Below are 23,005 nucleotides of genomic sequence, written 5' to 3' on the forward strand. Positions count from 1 at the left end.
TAATCAACTCTGTTACTTTGGGGACCAAAACAGTTTGTCTTTACATGGATGTAGATGTGGCATTTAAAGACAGGTTATTTGTTACATGTATATAGAGATGGCCCTTATAGACAGGTTCTTTGTTATATGTATATAGAGATGGCCCTTATAGACAGGTTATTCGTTACATGTATATAGAGGTTGCCTTTAAAGACAGGTTATTCATTACATGTACATGTATATAGATATGGCCTTTATAGACAGGTTTTGTTACAGGTATATAGAGGTGGCCTTTATAGACAGGTTATTCATTACATGTATATATATATATGGCCTTTATAAACAGGTTTTGTTACAGGTATATAGAGGTGGCCTTTATAGACAGGTTGATTGTTTCGTGTATATTAAAGTTGGTGTTTATGGCAGGTTTGATTGCATATAGATAATGTTCTTATTAAATTTTAGATTTAGAAATAAAGAAATGGAATGAAATATAAGATTCAAAACCATGGCTCAAATATTTAAAAAAAAAAAAGAAAAAAAATTTAATATGTATGTGTTGTAATTTATCAACATCCTTGAGTGATGTAATGACTGGTTTGTAGGATTCCAATTGATATAGATACTTACATCAGGACATAGTAAGTAAGCTACTTGGTCTTATGTCTGGCTACATCTATAAGTAATTTAAACTTAGAATGCATGAATTTTTGTATAAAGACATCTGCTTTTAATTTGCTAGCACATTGTTATTTGTTGAGCATTTGGTTACAGTACCTGAGTACTGTCAAAAGGCATGTTGGTCAATAAATATTTTTCATATTTTGATCGTTTATAGGGAGATAGGTGAAACAGGATAAGCTTATAGTACATACAAAGTAAAAGTTAGTTGATATCAAGTGTTTGTTATACTAGTAATAAAAATTGCATCACAATTAAACCTCCATCTGTGGTAGCTGCAAAATAAGATTACAAGCCCCTGTGCTACCTATAATATAAAAGATGACAACAAACCTCTTCAGTAGTTATAATGTGACAAACCTCAATCTGTGGTAACCAAAGATAAGATCACAAGCCCCTGTGGTAACTGGGATATAAAATTGTATGACTAGTCCTTATGGTAGTTATTATACATGTATATATACTAAAATGGCACACAACTTTTTAAAACTCTTGTCTGTGATGTCACGGTAAAAAGACCCAATCCCCTGTGGTATAAGTTAGATAAGGTAGCTGCCATACCTCTAGACCGAGTACTACAACTAACATAGGATATTGAATCTTTTTTGTTATAGATTAATTAATTATACTCTGCTTCAGAAGCATATCTGCTGTCTACCATTAATGCTGATAAACTATAATATTGTGTTTCTATAATTGTTCATCTCATTAATAATGTGTTTCTATAATTTGTTCATCTCATTAATTAATATGACTGTATGACCATGTATGTAAGTGGCTTTGGTCTCTGCAATGCTATTCTTTTTTAATTGTTTGGTAATTCCTATTTTGCTTGTTTTTAGTTTCTGGTTTTACCTGATTTGGTCTGAAGTGTTTAGAAGGGCCAATAAATGTTCTACATAAAGTATGATATTAACACTTAATTTAGCAGCTACATATTTTAAGACATATCTGTGTATGTCAATAGAGGCACAGCAGAAGACTTTATATCCATTGATTTCATTTGATATAAAGCAAAAGTAATGCTATGTGGGTTGTATCCGGATAATCCCCTATTGTGAAATTTAAAAAAAAAGAAATAATAATAATAATTATGAGTAGCCTCCCCTGTTCTGAAATCCATATGCGAGTGTACTAATGTCACATGAGTCTTAGTGAGACATGGCTAGTCTCCCATGTACTGATGTCAAATGAGTGTTAGTGAGACATGGCTAGTCTCCCCTTGTACTGATGTCTAATGAGTGTTTGTGAACATGGATAGTCTCCCCTTGTACTGATGTCAAATGAGTGTTTGTGAACATGGATAGTCTCCCCTTTGCTGATGTCAAATGAGTGTTTGTGAACATGGATAGTCTCCCCTGTGCTGATGTCAAATGAGTGTTTGTGAACATGGATAGTCTCCCCTGTGCTGATGTCAAATGAGTGTTTGTGAACATGGATAGTCTCCCCTGTGCTGATGTCAAATGAGTGTTTGTGAACATGGATAGTCTCCCCTGTACTGATGTCAAATGAGAGTAAGTCAGGCATGGATAGTCTCTCCTGCCCTGATGTCAAATGAGAGTAAGTCAGGCATGGATAGTCTCTCCTGCCCTGGTGTCTAATGAGAGTAAGTCAGGCATGGATAGTCTCCCCTGTACTGATGTCAAATGAGAGTAAGTCAGGCATGGATAGTCTCCCCTGTACTGATGTCAAATGAGTGTTTGTGAACATGGATAGTCTCCCCTGTACTGGTGTCAAATGAGAGTAAGTCAGGCATGGATAGTCTCTCCTGCCCTGATGTCAAATGAGAGTAAGTCAGGCATGGATAGTCTCTCCTGCCCTGATGTCTAATGAGAGTAAGTCAGGCATGGACAGTCTCCCCTGTTCTGGTGTCTTATGAGAGTAAGTCAGGCATGGATAGTCTCCCCTTTACTGATGTCTAATGAGTGTTTGTGAACATGGATAGTCTCCCCTTGTACTAATGTCACATGAGTGTAAGTAGACATGGGTACTCTCCCCTGTACTGATGTCAAATGAGTGTTAGTGAACATGGATAGTCTCCCCTTGTACTGATGTCTAATGAGAGTAAGTCAGGCATGGATAGTCTCCCCTTGTATTGATGTCTAATGAGAGTAAGTCAGGCATGGATAGTCTCCCCTTGTATTGATGTCTAATGAGAGTAAGTCAGGCATGGATAGTCTCCCCTGTTCTGGTGTCTAATGAGAGTAAGTCAGGCATGGATAGTCTCCCCTGTCCTGATGTCTAATGAGAGTAAGTCAGGCATGGATAGTCTCTCCTGCCCTGATGTCTAATGAGAACAAGTCAGGCATGGGTAGTCTCCCCTGTACTGATGTCTTATGAGAGTAAGTCAGGTATGGATAGTCTCCCCTGTACTGATGTCTAATGAGAGTAAGTCAGGCATGGATAGTCTCCCCTGTTCTGGTGTCTAATGAGAGTAAGTCAGGCATGGATAGTCTCCCCTGCCCTGATGTCTAATGAGAGTAAGTCAGGCATGGATAGTCTCCCCTGTTCTGGTGTTTAATGAGAGTAAGTCAGGCATGGATAGTCTCCCCTGCCCTGATGTCTAATGAGAGTAAGTCAGGCATGGATAGTCTCCCCTGTACTAATGTCTAATGAATGTAAGTCAGGCATGGATAGTCTCCCCTGTACTAATGTCTAATGAATGTAAGTCAGGCATGGATAGTCTCCCCTGTTCTGGTGTCTTATGAGAGTAAGTCAGGCATGGATAGTCTCCCCTGTCCTGATGTCTAATGAGAGTAAGTCAGGCATGGATAGTCTCCCCTGCCCTGATGTCTGATGTCTGATGTCTGATGAATGTAAGTCAGGCATGGATAGTCTCCCCTGTTCTGGTGTCTTATGAGAGTAAGTCAGGCATGGATAGTCTCCCCTGTCCTGATGTCTAATGAGTGTAAGTCAGGCATGGATAGTCTCCCCTGTTCTGGTGTCTAATGAGAGTAAGTCAGGCATGGATAGTCTCCCCTGCCCTGATGTCTAATGAGAGTAAATCAGGCATGGATAGTCTCCCCTGCCCTGATGTCCAATGAGAGTAAGTCAGGCATGGATAGTCTCCCCTGTACTGATGTCTAATGAGAGTAAGTCAGGCATGGATAGTCTCCCCTGCCCTGATGTCTGATGAGAGTAAGTCAGGCATGGATAGTCTCCCCTGCCCTGATGTCTAATGAATGTAAGTCAGGCATGGATAGTCTCCCCTGTTCTGGTGTCTAATGAGAGTTAGTCAGACATGGATAGTCTCCCCTGTTCTGGTGTCTTATGAGAGTAAGTCAGGCATGGATAGTCTCCCCTGTCCTGATGTCTAATGAGAGTTAGTCAGGCATGGATAGTCTCCCCTGTACTGATGTCTAATGAGAGTTAGTCAGACATGGATAGTCTCCCCTGTCCTGATGTCTAATGAGAGTAAGTCAGGCATGGATAGTCTCCCCTGTTCTGATGTCTGATGAGAGTAAGTCAGGCATGGGTAGTCTCCCCTGCCCTGATGTCTAATGAGAGTAAGTCAGGCATGGATAGTCTCCCCTGTACTGATGTCTAATGAGAGTAAGTCAGGTATGGATAGTCTCCCCTGTACTGATGTCTAATGAGAGTAAGTCAGGCATGGATAGTCTCCCCTGTTCTGATGTCTAATGAGAGTAAGTCAGGCATGGATAGTCTCCCCTGTTCTGGTGTCTAATGAGAGTAAGTCAGGCAAGGATAGTCACCCCTGTTCTGGTGTCTAATGAGAGTAAGTCAGGCATGGATAGTCTCCCCTGTTCTGGTGTCTAATGAGAGTAAGTCAGGCATGGATAGTCTCCCCTGTTCTGGTGTCTAATGAGAGTAAGTCAGGCGTGGATAGTCTCCCCTGTTCTGATGTCTAATGAATGTAAGTCAGGCGTGGATAGTCTCCCCTGTTCTGATGTCTAATGAATGTAAGTCAGACATGGATAGTCTCCCCTGTTCTGGTGTCTAATGAGAGTAAGTCAGGCATGGATAGTCTCCCCTGTTCTGGTGTCTAATGAGAGTAAGTCAGGCATGGATAGTCTCCCCTGTTCTGATGTCTAATGAGAGTAAGTCAGACATGGATAGTCTCCCCTGCCCTGATGTCTAAAGTGTGTTAATGAGGTACAGATTGTCTCTTTTGTTGTGAAGGAGTTGTCGTTGGTTTCTCATGCATAAGTCATATGATTTTAATATCACAAGGGTCATGCAGATTTGTTAAAACATGCCAATTTCTTAAAATAAAGATGTTTATCTGGTACTAGATTTCTGGAATGACGCCTAACAAATTCTTCAAAAAGAAATTATTACTTTAGCCCATATAATATTTGAAATCAGAGGGGTCAAATTTAAAATACTCCAATGACTGTCGATTGATATCAAAGCCTAGAATCAAGATGTTTAGTAGTTTCCTTGGATAACATCCCACAAAATATACAAGAAGGAAATGACCTTGGTCCATATCCAAGGTCACAGCAAACAACCACAATGATTTGTTACTCTATATGTGATGATAGCAGCTTTTATATTGCAATAGTTACTTTATTCTTCTTTAATGTGTGTCAAACACTTGCAGTCACATGTTTTTTTTAAAGGATTTCTTTGTTCTTTTATATATGTTATGTACCTTTATATACATATTTGTTAAGTATTTAATTAGAGACCTCATTCACATAACACACATGGCATTTTATATCACCTAATTCTTATTATAGACATATACTGTATTTATTAAGTAATAAGCCCATAACTGTCAAAAGCCTACTCATTGCTTACAAATCACTTCAATACAAATCCAATAGGAGCTATTTTATTGTTATATCATAACCAACCCTCCTCCTGCTCCGAATCAGTGTATTAGCCCCTGGGCTTATTGCACGATAAATATAGTAGTACAATAGATTGTAATTAGATCATTATAAATTTATTTTTAGTTAGTGCTAGACAGTTAAATAAGTTTGATTGCTAGGTTTTTATCATATCATTAGATATTTTTTCTTCAAACTTATAGTTTTTAAAATTTTAGTTCTTCTTATATTACACCCATATATCACTTTCAGTCCTCAAGAAATCCTAAGTTTGAATATTTTGTAAATCTATGAAATTGTCTGAAGCTTTGAAGACGAAAATATACTGATTTGGTTTTCCTTTGAATTTGTATAATCTGTCATAAATTGCTTCAATGTTAAACTAGGTACTGTTATAAAGTAACAGTGCTGCTACATTTATAGTCTTCACAGTTTCAATTAGCAGTCTGGTTCTGTAAAAGAACACAACATAATATGTTTTTTATCATGTCCTGTCTAATAGATGTCTAACCAATTAAATGTGTCATAACTGAAAATCTTTATACAGTATCATGATCTCATCTTCAGCATGACTGCAGGTGCCAGAATCTGGTTTGTAAATATGTAGGAAATACCATCTCTGCTTCTTAATTATGTTACAAAAGAATGGTGGGAAAATATCATTCTAAGTATTTACTTACTGGATACAGATGCCTATGACAGGACAGCTTTCATTGTAGAAGAAATTAATTAATATTATCACAAATAAACAGCTGTAGTAAAATACAATATCTGATACTGAATAATTAATGTAAATTATTACGATTTTTTGTTACCTCCCCTGATGTAGATTTTTATGTGATATTTTAGTGGTATAAAAGAAGAGCTATGGTACTGTGATGACAAGGACAAAAACAACAGGTATACAGTGTAGCACTGCATGATGGTATATAATGCTTGTCTTTAAACATCAGAGATGTTAGTATCTCAGAGTATCTATATAGTGTCAGAATGTCCATTCCATCTCCTATTTCTCATTGTTTGAGACACAACACAGTACTTAACATTCAATCACATAAGTCACTGCTAAGTTTGATTTATACATTGACTGTCTACAAAATTTATTTTGGTCTTGATGTTGACAAATTAGATTCACAAACAATCTTCAGTGTGATTAATTAGATACAATCATGCAATGTTGTTGGGTCTCTTTGAATAAGGAAATTCGTGGTTGGTTGGAATGGAGTATGGACCAAGTTGGTCAAATATGTTTTCAGGATCAGGACTATAACTTCAGTATTTAACTACGGACATCTAAATTTAATTTCTGTCTATCTGTCTCTATGTTCCTTTCACTCTTTGTCTTCTGTTTTACTGTCAAATTTATCCCTCAGTCTCTATTTTAAGATTACATTTAAATCTCAATGTCACAGTTATCTCCCTTTATATTGATATTACAATGTTTAATATCATAATCGTCAATGACATCATCTTTTGTACCTATTGTTGGTAAAATAAGGAATGCGTAATTAAAGTGAAATCTCACATGCTTTACAGAGACTGCTAATTAAGCTTTTTTCCATCACAATGATGTTTTGTGAAGTGTGATAAAAGCTTACAGATTTCCAGATAGAATTGATTTTAATATATTTCCCAATATGTAAAAGTAATATTTTGTTTGGATTGTGTGCATTTATCCATCTGCATGTAAAACCATGTTTATGTTAAAGATATTTTATGAACCATGAACAGATTGCGTCCATATACTCAGGCCACTTTATCAGAACATCATTATTTATGTATGCATTATTCTGCTCTGTTTGTCACCGTGATTAAGCGAGGTCATCATTTCTATGTTACCACATTTTCTTGTTTGTTTCTGTCATGCCTCAGACATACCTTATGAAGGTTAGTGCTTGCACATGGTAATAAGTACTCATTCTTTTGTAATCATGTGTTGATTTACATTTTATCACATATAACTGGCCAGTTCTACAATGTAATACAGCTGTCAAGTGTCATAAGACATGTTAGATATTTGAGATTTTCCCAGTCTATAGATGTACATGTATATCACTTTCTCAGTATAGATATAGATATCTGTCAATTGCCCAATATATATATCACTAGCTCAGTATAGATTAATATAATCTTTCACCCTCTTGGGGGTGAGACAGGGGGATCTCAACCCGAGGGGAAGATTCTTAAGTTGCCGAACACGAGGCTTGCCGAGTGTTTGGCAGCTTAATTATCTGACCTCGAGGGTTGAGATTTCCCTGTCTCACTTTCCAATTGGGGTGAATGATTATTTTTCTCTTACCCTGTTTAAGCTCTTATGTATCTTATATTGACGTTACATCAATGCAAAGAAATGTTAATTGAATTGTCGACGTTACGTCATCGTACTGTTGGCGTGACGTCATGGTATTGTTGACGTGACGAAATGCAATTGTTGAGAATGTGCAAAGAGCACATGTATAGCTTGTCTTTTCCTTAGGGTGAGATAAGAAAATTTCACCTCGATAAAACTGTGGATATCCCTGTCCAGGGTAAGAGAAAAAGATATCTCGGACAATTACCCAGTATAAAGCTACCTAACACTATCTCAGTATAGATAAAGATATCTGACTATTGCCCAGTATATCTAACACTATCTCAGTATAGATAAAGATATCTGACTATTGCCCAGTATATCCAACACTATCTCAGAATAGATAACGATATCTGACTATTGCCCAGTATATCCAACACTATCTCAGTATAGATAAAGATATCTGACTATTGCCCAGTATATCCAACACTATCTCAGTATAGATAAAGATATCTGACTATTGCCCAGTATATCCAACACTATCTCAGTATAGATAAAGATATCTGACTATTGCCCAGTATATCCAACACTATCTCAGTATAGATAAAGATATCTGACTATTGCCCAGTATATCTAACACTATCTCAGTATAGATAAAGATATCTGACTATTGCCCAGTATATCCAACACTATCTCAGTATAGATAAAGATATCTGACTATTGCCCAGTATATCCAACACTATCTCAGTATAGATAACGATATCTGACTATTGCCCAGTATATCCAACACTATCTCAGTATAGATAAAGATATCTGACTATTGCCCAGTATATCCAACACTATCTCAGAATAGATAACGATATCTGACTATTGCCTGGTATATCTAACACTATCTCAGTATAGATAAAGATATCTGACTATTGCCCGGTATATCTAACACTATCTCAGTATAGATAAAGATATCTGACTATTGCCCGGTATATCTAGCACTATCTCAGTATAGATATCTGATATTGCTGTGAATATAGTTATTTAACACTTTCTCAGTATACATATAGATATCTCAGACAATTGTCCAGTATATAGATATCTAACATTATCTTAGTATAGATAAAGATATCTGACAACTGCCCAATATATACATGTAGATACATAACATTATCTCAGTATTGATAGAGATATCTCAGACGATTGTCCAGTACAATTTGTGTATATAGATATCTATCACTTTGTCAGTATAGATTTTAACAGCTAGGATACTGGCTCCCAGAGTGACATGTAAATACTTTCTTTAAAGTTGAATGTTGTACAATTTTTTTGTTTCACTTTTACAGTTATTTCCCGTATCATTTCTAGAAAGATCAATGAATAATACTATTGTAAAAAAAATCATATATCTAATGTTGTACATTTGTATACTAAGCATGCCACCTTTGATATTCTAGCATCTCATACCCTCTGTGTTTTATAGATCATGTACAGTATGCAGAGAACTTTAGTACTGAAAGATTATGGTACAAATGTACCTTGTGATAATGTCTTTCACTACCTTAGGGGAGACAAAGAGAAATATTCGATAACCGATAACCATGTCTAGGGTAAAATGTCTCAACCCTAGGGCGAGATAAAATCTCACTCCAGTAAAATTGTTGATATCCCTGTCCAGGGTAAGAGAAACATATTCCATAAAAGTCACGAATTAATACACAGTTTTAGAGTATGAAGGTATATAGTGAGATTAATTAGATCGGGATATTATCTTGTATGTTCCAGCCATGGTAAAGTGAGTCTATCTGGAGTTGATGTTGAATCTCCCCCTAAAAAAGGCAATACCACGAAGGGTAAACCCAACAAAGGTAAAAAAGATGAAGGTAATTAAGTCAAAATGGTTCTTAACCTTGGGATTTATATTCTGATTTAAGACATGTTATGGACTCAACAGTAGTTTGTTGTTCAATAAAATTAATTTGTGATCATATGACCACAAGATACTGTCCAAACTTTTTGAATGGTATGAAGAGACTGACTCAGAGGTATTAGGAAATAGATTATTGATGACATCACGACCAGTACAATGTAATTGGTTCACTATCTAAAATTGAAATTAAAAAACACATTTGTGAAATTTAACATTGTTTCAGCATGATATGTTCATTTAATATATTTGAATTGTGATTTTTATCGGTGAAAACACATTAAATTACAAATTCCAGCCCCACACAGAGCTGTATATACCTTGATCTGGTTACTATTATAGATAGGTGCTCTCTATTCTTTCAGACCTATTAATTAAGAAAGTAAATTATATTTATTTACACTCAGCCTCTGAGATTTAAAATTTAGTGTTACTAAGTCCCATGTCCCTATTCCTGATATAATACCAAGTTAATAAATGTACCTGATTGTATATATTAAAATAAAATTGACACCTATTCAGCTGATGTTAATTTTGATCTTTTCAGATGGATGGCTGACCAGCAGTTCATCAGATAGTGATCTAGATGAGTAGTTGAATACTTTAGTTCTGTACCCCCAGTAGTAGCCATCTTATCCTTAACAGGGAAGATACATGTACATGTAATTAGGGCTATTAATTTTTGTATTTTTGCAATTAAATGTTGCTGAGTTGATATTAATTTGAAAGTGAAATTATTTGTACAGTACATTATATATTATTTATGAGTTTTAATGTCTTGATTTTACTGAATGTCTTCATTGATATACAAATGTGTATGAGATATAACTTCCTGTACAAATCGGAATACATATGTACCATATTTTTCTCTTCTTTTGTAAAATCTTGTATTTTATTTTGACAACATTCTTATGTGCCTTTCCAATATCAATGTATTGTTATATAAATATGAATATCAATACCTCTATAAATACTTGTTATTTTACTGTGATATTTTACATTACATATCAATTAAATCACATTAAACTAAGATTGATAGTGATCGAGCAGTTATTGATATTTAATGAACAGGTTGAAAATTTTATGTTTTTTTCTGAGTGTAATACAGAAATGATGGGTATTATATTTTAGCTACATTAAAACAATATTTAATTTTATTTATGTGATAATGATCTGAAAAATGCTTCAATAGTAAATATATATGCATGTATATATAAGCTTATATCTTTTGGTTGAGATTATGAAGAGGTGTCTTGATGAGCTGTGTTATATTGTTTACATATCAGTTTATATAAAATTTTCATGTAGTGGTGAGATAATGGCAAGCTTTGTAGTGACCTCAACCATTCTTAACTTTGTCAGATGTTTTCGTTTTGTATATTTAAAGCATTAATCTACCAAATTAGATGATATGTTTGTGCTTGTATTTATTTCGTGTAAATCTACATCAATGAAAATCTTCATGCCACCTTGATTCAGTATACATGTACATGTATATAGATTATAGATTATAGATTTATGTTATAGATTAGCAGTTTAGATCCACCCATAAAATTGCTATATTGCAAAATTTCTCGATTGACAGTATATTGACAACCAGATATATTTTGTACCAAATTCCTTTTCTGTTGTTAATTGAAAGCCTCAGTTGCTAGCTTGACTATTGTTGTTTTATGTGTATTGACATATATACCATGTGTGTGACTACTTTATTTTCTTCACCATCTGTTATATGACAGTAGTTAATTTCATTTACCCTATAAACTAGTCTGATTTTGAAATTCACAAATTGATTGTATTGTATAATGAAATTACAATAAAATATCAGAATTATTTTTTTGATATTTTTACACAATATTTTTACTAAAGTTGTTTTTATACATGATCCATTGGCATATCTTCTTTATCAATATATCTACATGTATATATATAATTGAAATCTTTGTGAATTCCTTTCATCAAAGGATTAACTTTAATTTTCCTATTATCACAGGCATTACAACATGATCTGAATAGTATCACTATTTGTATTTATGTACTAATTGTTAAGTTTTTATAAATGTTGTTAGTCAAGATCAATTTAGACTAATTTTTACATTGATACTTTTGCAGATTTAGTATGAATGGAATGGTGTCTCCACCTGTGGTACCTTTTATCTCCACATGTGGTACCTTTTATCTCCACCTGTGGTACCTTTTATCTCCACATCTTCACATCTCCACATGTGGTACTTTTATATCCACATCTCCACATGTGGTACTTTTATATCCACATGTGGTACTTTCATCTCCACATCTCCACATGTGGTACCTTTTATCTCCACTATGTGGTACCTTTTATCTCCACATGTGGTACCTTTTATCTCCACACCTATGGTACAATTTTCTCCACATGTGGTACATTTATCTCCATGTGGTACATTTATTGCCACATGTGGGACATTTTGTGAAATTTTTTCTAGCAATGTCTCAAAAACAAATGAAACCTTTTTCACATGATTATGATGTTTTCACCAGTTGGTGTGGACTTTTCAGTAGAAGTATTTGGTTGCTGGGTTTATTGCCCGATTAAAAGTCAGGTCCAGTCATATTGAGGCAGTGTTTTCTTATAGTAGCTGGTGGCTACCTCACTGACTAGCTTTGCAGAGCAATCAAGATGAAACATTTTCCAAAAGGCTACAACCATAACAGCACAGAATGGCGTGTGGCCTCAGCTTCCTGAGAATCACTTTCAGCCGATCACTGTCTTTGGATCTTTGTTGGGCTTGGAAAGAAATGTCTCTACTAGTGGAGAGAAAAATCTACCTTAGTATTGTCTTATAGCTGAAGGGAATATGTGTATGGCAGGCATATCCCATGGCACTTGTACTAGAACTGAACTTGTGTAGCAACATGTTGATAGACCAAATAGAAACACAGATTAAAAACTTAATGAAATAGTTTTTTCTTAGACTTGTTATTTTTTTCATAAAGCTTTTCTTTGAATTTTGTGTGTCAGAACAAAAAATGAATGGATGAAGGCCATAGATTGGTTGATAAAAATTGTGGTTTGGAAGTGATTTTGGAGCAGGAATGGCTACCTAAACATCAGCTAATAGGTAACAGAAGCAGGAATTAATTGTCGATATATTTCTTGGGTCCGGTTTGTCATTCCACAATACCAATAAACATTAAATTAGGAGCAAAAGGCATAATGTGCCTGAATCACTTACCAGTTAAACAGGTACCAGGTAATAAAAACAATACTTTTCTGGATAAGTGTATGCAGGTGATATTGAAGGATGATTGATTCATTATGTTACATGGACTCTTTATTCTATAGAAACTTACATTATGTTTAAGCACAATTGAGTAGTCACCTTTAAAGTACAAACTTGGTAGCCCCTCATCCCAGCTCGCTACAGGCCTATTGCCTGGTCAAGGGACCTCTTGGAATTTAATGAAAAGAATTTGTTTAAATCTTTCAATACATTTAGCCCCAGTAACCTTGAAAGTAGGTTAAAAGTAATTCATGACAGACCCAGTTTAAGGTCTTGGGGCCTCCTGGTTAATGAGAAGTTGTGTAGATAAGTTTGCACATTTAACCCCTCTGAACTTAGAAGTAGGTCAGGGGCATTTATTTAAACAAACCTGATAACCTTTCACACCAACATGCTTCTGGCCAAACATAGGTTCTCTGGGCCTCTTAGTTGTTTGAATGAATAAATAGACAACAGACAAACAACAAGCAATGGTCATAACCACTAATTGTTCTTCAGACAGGTGTGAATTTAAGATTTAGTAATTCTCAAACTTCCCAGCATCTACCATCAAGCCTCCAAAAAAAGTCTGGTTGCTATGACATTAAAAAACAAGAGGCCAAGGGCCTCGTAGCTCTCTGGACGTTGATACAGTAACGTGCCAATTTTAGTCTTTTTTTTTTAAATTTTTAATTTTGCTATATATTCTTTGTATTTTTAACTTTTTCAATGAATTTTCCTGACTTTGTGTATTGATCGTTTTAAATGAAATTTTGTACTCTTATAGAGAATTGTTTCTTGTTTCATCTCATAATATTTTCACTGTTTTCCGATGTATATGACTAGAGAAATCATATATTTTTTTTACAATACCTAATTTTTTGAACGCCATTTTGACGTTATTTTAGTAACGTCATATAGAGAAATGGCGTCACATGGAAATTATCAGTGTAGACAATTCTGTATTGCTCCATAAATACTCAACGGAAAAATAAATAAATATTATGAGAAGAAACTATGGACATTTCTTCATAACATGACGAAATATTGTCAAAATCCGTTCACATAGTAATGTTTCATATCAGTGTGTTTGCCAGGGACGTATACGTATACCTCGCGAGACACTCTGTACACTGTAGCAGACGACATAATGTGTATAAAGTAACACGCATAGCAGCATTTTTTTTTGCAGCGGCACAGGGATACGTGTTTTGCAGCACATTACTATATACACATTACAGTGGGTTGATATAGGAACTTTGCCTCATAACTCCTCAGAATAACGTTCGGCATGTCCCTGTGACACCGAATATGTCCAAAATGACACCGTAAATTGACGATTACTCGAAAATGAAAACATTTAACAACTCAAATTTCTTGTCAAATCTAGTTCGTGTCGACCCCAATCATGTGTCTTGAAATCCATTCTGACAGTCCCACTGTTTCTGATATCCTCTGTCCACAAAATTTTAATAATTCTACTTCCGGCAAAAACATGAGAATGACTGCGTAAGCTCTCCTGGACTCCGTCCAGAGAGCTAAAAACACATCTAAATCATCTGCCAACATAGAGACTGTAAATTATACACTGTGCCATACAAACAAGGTAAAATTCATCATCTGTAGCAAATATTGATAGCAACCTTGCATTACATGATAGCTGTTATGTAAAAATATCACAAACTCTATTTTTAAAAAATCAACAGTGTATTGATCACCTACACCGGGTATCCCACATAACATACAAACCTATTACCATGGTAACAGTGTATGTATAAAATATTTAACACTAGAAAATTAGGTAACTCAAAAAACTACAAACCTATTACCATGGTAACTACAAACCTATTACCATGGTAGCTTCAAACCTATTACCATGGTAACGGTGTATGTATGGAGTATTAATACACGAGAGCATCATGGTAACCGACGACCCTATCACCATGGTAACTACAAACCTATTACCATGGTAACTACAAACCTATTACCATGGTAACTACAAACCTATTACCATGGTAAACTACAAACCTATTACCATGGAAACTACAAACCTATTACCATGGTAAACTACAAACCTATTACCATGGTTACAGTGTATGTATAGAGTATTAATACACGAGAGCATCATGGTAACCGACTACCCTATCACCATGGTAACTACAAACATATTACCATGGTAACTACAAACCTATTACCATGGTAAACTACAAACCTATTACCATGGTTACAGTGTATGTATGGAGTATTAGAACAACTATGAACCTATCACGTAAACTACAAATCGAGTACCATGGTACCGTTTTCTGTATGTACATGTAGTATTAAAACAAAAGACCGCCAACTAGGCACACAATTACAAACTTAACCATGGTAACGGTGGATGTATGTAGTATTAATACACCAAACCGTCCTGGTAACCTATAAAACTACAAACCACCAAACCGTCCTGGTAACCTATAAAACTACAAACCTCTTACCACGATAACAGGTACAGAAACAGATTAACAGTGATTGTCAACAAAAAGGCCTTAGAAACAGAAGGCCCCTACGTAGTCCGGTTTGGCTTGGATTAATTGGCCGTGCCAAAATAGACTCGTATATTGTGGACTGATGGTTAGCTGATTTCATGGTCAATCCAACATCTTTTGGAGACAGGGTTGGCGTGTCAGTGTCAACCATTTTATGTCGGTGTTCCTCGTGTCAGACACAGCATTGGGAAAGTAAACAGCTTAATTTTAGTGTCGGTATCTAACTTGCAAAGTCAACCATATATTTTGTGAAATTAGTTCTGACTTCGAGAATAGCAGATGTAAATAAGTTTTGGTTGATATAAAGTTAGCTATAGCGTGAATAGCATCACCGTAATTGGATTCAATTGTCCTGGAACTCCCCTACAGGATGAAAGAGGAGCGACAGTTGATGAGGCAATAAGAGAGGCTCTCAGAGGTTATTCTCCGATAAGTGTCACAGATGGGGAACACGACAATCCCTGGACAGTAACTGAGTTGCCACTAATACACCAACAAGGGTGCGTCTTAAGGCGTCAGAGCAACTTACTGTCAGCTGTAGACTGGGGGAAATTGAACGAGACAAAGGAAATGAAAGAATTCCAACAAACTTTGCCAGGATTAATACGAGACTCCTGGGCGGAAGAGTCACAAGGCATTGGTATTGGTAGGGTTCAATATAAACATCTCCAATGTCTTACAAAAGGATATATGTAGTGTTAACAGCCATAGAGATGATAAACGATTCTCCACATGGGGCACCGTCCCTGTAATCAAGTCTGTGGGGAATTATGCAGTATATGACAACAGAGTTAGAAAAACTCTCCGCCAAGTATGAATGTACCCAAAAGAAATTATGAGTTCCGAGGAAAAAACATTCATAAGAGTGTAAAACTGACCATAATAATGTCAGTTTATTAGTACGCGTATTGGAAGTAAAATAGTTCGTGAATATTTTGGATTCAAAGTGATTATTCCTAGGATTTGTGTACTTTTACTGAGAACTGTAAGTTTTAAATTGACCATAAAAAAGTCAATTTACTAGTACAATGTACGTGTGTTAGAAGAAAAACAGTTGGTGAATAGTTTGGATGTAAAGTAACTATTCCCCGAATTTTACTGTTTATGTACAGGTAACTGTGTTGGATACTGTTATGGAAACACTCGGTTTGAAACTGGCCATAATAATGTCATTTTCATATCACATGGATTTATGTTATGTGAGTTGTGCTGTTAAAAGGAATTTAGTATAAAATTTATATTCCATAGTCTCGATAAGTGTTCTGTTGACTAATAAGTATAGAAGATTGGCTATAATAATGTCAATTTCATAGTCGAAGTTGTTTTCATAACGTGAAAAGGAGGGGAAATATATGGCACAGGACTATTAATAAACATCACATACCTACAATCGTAATGAAGAGAACAGAGAAAGGATCCAACTACTTGGCATGCTTGCCTGGAGGATGACCTGGAAGCAGGACCAAGAACAGACGGTTGAGCCATGCAGACGAACAGACGGATTGAGCCATGTAGACGGGAAAACGATTGCATATCCATCGTATCATTTTACGAATACGTTGCTCAAACTACAATTAATTAATAAAAACTGTGTCTTATCGACGGAAATTCCTGTGGGTGGAATTAACAGAACAGAAAAGCACTGTGTTTTACGGAGTGATATTCCGTGGAATTAACAGACTTTGTGTTATACATATGTATGTGATTTTCCTGGGAAATATATGGAACTGTGCTAAATGTAAATAAAGATATATATTGAAATTGGATGATAATAAGAACATTGCCAATAGTTAAAAAATTCTTTATGACTTTAATTACTTGGTGAATGTGTACGGTGTACAAGAATGAGATATCATGCTCTCTGGAGTTAGCATAAACAGGTGGGAGATAGTGTCATGTATTAGCGGTCATTTTACTGTTTATTCTGTATATAATTTGTTCTCCATTTTATTAGCCTTGGCTCCTGGACAGAGTTGTAGTTCGGGGGGGGGGGGGGGGGGGGGGGGGGCACATGTATACTGGGGGAGTTTGGAGAGAACGGTCAGCAGTCGGAAAAGAGGAGGTCTGGAGGTTTTAGGGTTTCAAAGAAGTAAGCAGATTCGAGGAGATCTGAGAGTCGAGAAGATATTCCAGAGATTGGGTAGATATGGTAATTTTAGAGTAGTAGACAGTGTGAATAGTGTAGTTTGTAGTTTTAGTAGCTAGAGCGAACAACTGAGTAGATGTACAGGTAGTAACAGAGAAAGATTGGAGACTGGTGTTGAGTGGTTTGATATTACTTGATGGATTTACATCAGTTATTATGTTGTAAATAAAGTTTAAGTATAACCTTACATAACTTGTTGTTCCATTAATTTTTAACTGGTGGCAGCGGTTAAATACAATTTTGAGATATAGAAACGTAACACTGGTACCAGTGGTGGAGGTGTTAGATATACAAACTGTGAGATATACAAACGTAACACTGGTACCAGTGGTGGAATTGTTAGATATACAAACGTCACACTGGTACCAGTGGTGGAGGTGTTATATATACAAACTGTGAGATATACAAACGTAACACTGGTACCAGTGGTGGAATTGTTAGATATACAAACGTAACACTGGTATCAGTGGTGGAATTGTTAGATATACAAACTGTGAGATATAGAAACGTTACACTGGTACCAGTGGTGGAATTGTTAGATATACAAACTGTGAGATATACAAACGTAACACTGGTACCAGTGGTGGAATTGTTAGACATACAAACTGTGAGATATATAAACGTAACACTGTGGTACCAGTGGTGGAATTGTTAGATATACAAACGTAACACTGGTACCAGTGGTGGAATTGTTAGATATACAAAACTATGACACTGGTGATCAGAGGTTGGATTTAGATTTTACAAAACAGATTAAACTTGTAACAATATCAAAACACCAGATCTAGAACGTCATGAAAACCGTCATGAAAACCGACAAACATTTCCATGGTAACTGTATATGTATGACAGTATGGAATAGGAAAATGTGAGGACAGTATGTTTTATACTCGGGGATATTTAAAGAAAGGAATAATGGATTGATGTCAGATAAAAGAGATAGAATGGAAGACAGAATGTTAACAGGCTGCTATTGTGAGATAATGTTTGTGTAAAAGAAAGGCAGGAAGCTGGATGAAAGAAGAAGGAAGGGAGATTGGCATCATTAAGTATAATTGAAGGTATGGGTTAGCCAGGGAAACTCATCTTCGCTAGCCAAGGCTTCTGATTACGTTACACTCCACGAGCGTTCATGGAGTGTAACGTAATCAGAAGCCTTGGCTAGCGAAGATGGGGAAACTGGACAGAGTAGTGGACAATGGACCACCTAATAGCTGTCCATCTCAGGAAGATAAGCCCACCCATATCATGTAGTTGACTAATAGAAACATCAGTCAGATGATTTAAATTTTTAGGTCATCTGACCCGAAGGGTCAGGATGACCTATAGTCATCATGCTCTTCGTCCGTCGTCGTGCGCCGTGCGTCGTGCGCCGTGCGCCGTGCGTCAACTTTTCACAATTCAAACTTCTTCTCATGTTCCACCAGTGGGATTGAGCTGAAACTTGCCTGAAATGATCCTGAGATGACCCTGACCAAGTGTTGTTATTTTTCGGGTCGGTCCGAAATCCAAGATGGCCGCCATAGCCGCCATTTTGAAAACACATTTTAAACTTCTTCTCATGTTCCACCAGTGTTATTGAGCTGAAACTTGCCAGAAATGATCCTGAGATGGTCCTGACCAAGTGTTGTTATTTTTCGGGTCAATCCAAAATCCAAGATGGCCGCCATAGCCGCCATCTTGAAAAAACACATTTTAAACTTCTTCTCAAGTTCCACCAGTGCTATTGGGCTGAAATTGGCCTGAAATGATCCTGATATGATGCCGACCAAGTGTTAATATTTTTCGGGTCAGTCCGAAATCCAAGATGGCCGCCGTGGCCGCCATCTTGAAAAACACATTTTAAACTTCTTCTCTAGTTCCACCAGTGCTATTAAGCTGAAACTTGCCTGAAATGATCCTGATATGATCCTGACCAAGTGTTTTTTTGGGGGGGGGTTGGTCTGAAATCCAAGATGGCCGCCATAGCCGCCATCTTGAAAAACATATTTTAAACTTCTTCTCAAGTTCCACCAGTGCTATTGAGCTGAAACTTGCCTGAAATGATCCTGATATGATCCCGACTAAGTGTTGTTATTTTTTGGGTGGGTCTGAAATCCAAGATGGCCACCATGGCAACCATCTTGAAAAAACATTTTAAACTTCTTCTCCAGTTCCACTGGTGCCATTGAGTTGGAAATTGGTGAGGATTTTAAGGAAGGAGGGCCAACAAAGTGTTAATATTTTTCCGCCTCGTAAAATCATTGACTTGGCAGCCATGGCGGCCATTTGTAACATGATTGCGCAATCATGGTTTTCCTGAACAATGCCTATTTTAAACTTCTTCTCAAATTCCCCCAATGGGATTCAGCTGTAACTTACCAGAAATGATCCTGAGATGGTCCTTACCAAGTGTTGTTATTTATTGGGTCGGTCAGAAATCAAAGATGGCCACCATGGCAAACGGTGCCACTATATACTAGCTACAGAGAATACATACTACAATTATATAAGGTTTTAATTTCAGATGACCGTTAAGGCCCCGGGCCTCTTGTTCAAGTAACCCTTAATTTTAGTAAAACTAGAAGAGAGTCTGAGAGAAAGGGGAGGCAGTAGCAGGAGAAACAGAGGCAAGAGACAGAAGGGATAACATCAGGAGTAGATTGTCATGCTTGTCCAATATTAAGAGAATACCAAAAAAAGCTGGAACTTGAAAGATGACACGAATAATAATTCCCTTGATGGGCAGACACCAACAACAACGTAGAGCGTCCGGTCACAACCATGGTAAACTACAAACCCATTACCGTGGTAAACTACAAACCTATTACCATATGGTAAACTACAAACCTATTACCATATGGTAAACTACAAACCTATTACCATATGGTAAACTACAAACCCATTACCATGGAAAACTACAAACCCATTACCATGGTAAACTACAAACCCATTACCATGGTAAACTACAAACCTATTACCATGGTAAACTACAAACCCATTACCATGGTAAACTACAAACCTATTACCATATGGTAAACTACAAACCTATTACCATGGTAAACTACAAACCTATTACCATATGGTAAACTACAAACCTATTACCATGGTAAACTACAAACCCATTACCATGGTAAACTACAAACCTATTACCATGGTAAACTACAAACCCATTACCATATGGTAAACTACAAACCCATTACCATGGTAAACTACAAACCTATTACCATATGGTAAACTACAAACCTATTACCATATGGTAAACTACAAACCTATTACCATGGTAAACTACAAACCTATTACCATGGTAAACTACAAACCTATTACCATGGTAAACTACACACCCATTACCATATGGTAAACTACAAACCTATTACCATGGTAAACTACAAACCCATTACCATGGTAAACTACAAACCCATTACCATGGTAATCTACAAACCCATTACCGTGGTAAACTACAAACCTATTACCATGGTAAACTACAAACCCATTACCATGGTAAACTACAAACCTATTACCATGGTAAACTACAAACCCATTACCATGGTAAACTACAAACCTATTACCATGGTAAACTACAAACCTATTACCATGGTAAACTACAAACCCATTACCATGGTAAACTACAAACCCATTACCATGGTAATCTACAAACCCATTACCGTGGTAAACTATAAACCTATTACCATGGTAACTACAAACTTATTATCATGGTAAACTACAAACCTATTACCATGGTAAACTACAAACCTATTACCATGGTAAACTACAAACCCATTACGATGGTAAACTACAAACCTATTACCATGGTAAACTACAAACCCATTACCATGGTAAACTACAAACCTATTACCATGGTAAACTACAAACCTATTACCATGGTAAACTACAAACCCATTACCATGGTAAACTACAAACCCATTACCATGGTAATCTACAAACCCATTACCGTGGTAAACTATAAACCTATTACCATGGTAAACTACAAACTTATTATCATGGTAAACTACAAACCTATTACCATTGTAAACTACAAACCTATTACGATGGTAAACTACAAACCTATTACCATGGTAAACTACAAACCTATTACCATGGTAAACTACAAACCCATTACCATGGTAAACTACAAACCTATTACCATGGTAAACTACAAACCCATTACCATGGTAAACTACAAACCCATTACCATGGTAAACTACAAACCTATTACCATTGTAAACTACAAACCTATTACCATGGTAAACTACAAACCCATTACCATGGTAAACTACAAACCTATTACCATATGGTAAACTACAAACCTATTACCATGGTAAACTACAAACCTATTACCATATGGTAAACTACAAACCTATTACCATGGTAAACTACAAACCCATTACCATGGTAAACTACAAACCTATTACCATGGTAAACTACAAACCCATTACCATATGGTAAACTACAAACCCATTACCATGGTAAACTACAAACCTATTACCATATGGTAAACTACAAACCTATTACCATATGGTAAACTACAAACCTATTACCATGGTAAACTACAAACCTATTACCATGGTAAACTACAAACCTATTACCATGGTAAACTACAAACCCATTACCATATGGTAAACTACAAACCTATTACCATGGTAAACTACAAACCCATTACCATGGTAAACTACAAACCCATTACCATGGTAAACTACAAACCCATTACCATGGTAAACTACAAACCTATTACCATGGTAAACTACAAACCCATTACCATGGTAAACTACAAACCTATTACCATGGTAAACTACAAACCCATTACCATGGTAAACTACAAACCTATTACCATGGTAAACTACAAACCTATTACCATGGTAAACTACAAACCCATTACCATGGTAAACTACAAACCCATTACCATGGTAATCTACAAACCCATTACCGTGGTAAACTATAAACCTATTACCATGGTAAACTACAAACTTATTATCATGGTAAACTACAAACCTATTACCATTGTAAACTACAAACTTATTACCATGGTAAACTACAAACCCATTACGATGGTAAACTACAAACCTATTACCATGGTAAACTACAAACCCATTACCATGGTAAACTACAAACCCATTACCACGGTAAACTACAAACCTATTACCATTGTAAACTACGAACCTATTACCATTGTAAACTACAAACTTATTACCATGGTAAACTACAAACCCATTACCATGGTAAACTACAAACCTATTACCATGGTAAACTACAAACCCATTACCATGGTAAACTACAAACTTATTACCATGGTAAACTACAAACTTATTACCATGGTAAACTACAAACTTATTACTTTGGTAAATTACAAACCCCTTACCATGGTAAACTACAAACCTATTACCATTGTAAACTACAAACCTATTACCATTGTAAACTACAAACCTATTACCATGGTAAACTACAAACTTATTAC

The 23,005-nt window shown here is 36.1% G+C and overlaps 1 protein-coding gene across 14 annotated transcripts in view; it reads left to right on the forward strand.

Moving 5' to 3' along the window:
- The window catches only part of LOC117329173 (anoctamin-3-like), a 42,002-nt gene extending 29,399 nt beyond the window's left edge, over positions 1-12,603 (forward strand). For 3 of the 14 annotated variants that reach the window (XM_033886930.1, XM_033886934.1, XM_033886931.1), the window contains 4 exons: positions 585-620; positions 6,306-6,356; positions 9,520-9,617; positions 10,209-12,603. In XM_033886930.1, the coding sequence (XP_033742821.1) occupies positions 585-620; positions 6,306-6,356; positions 9,520-9,617; positions 10,209-10,255 (232 nt within the window). In that variant the 3' untranslated portion in view covers positions 10,256-12,603. Of the gene's footprint in view, positions 1-584; positions 621-6,305; positions 6,357-7,328; positions 7,344-9,519; positions 9,618-10,208 lie in introns of those variants that run through there. The other 11 variants (XM_033886942.1, XM_033886938.1, XM_033886943.1 and 8 more) reach the window with 9 other exon arrangements.
- Positions 12,604-23,005: the final 10,402 nt, after the last annotated feature.

The sequence above is a fragment of the Pecten maximus genome, chromosome 6 (genome assembly GCF_902652985.1).
Source record: "Pecten maximus chromosome 6, xPecMax1.1, whole genome shotgun sequence".
Classification (NCBI taxonomy): Eukaryota; Metazoa; Mollusca; class Bivalvia; order Pectinida; family Pectinidae; genus Pecten; species Pecten maximus.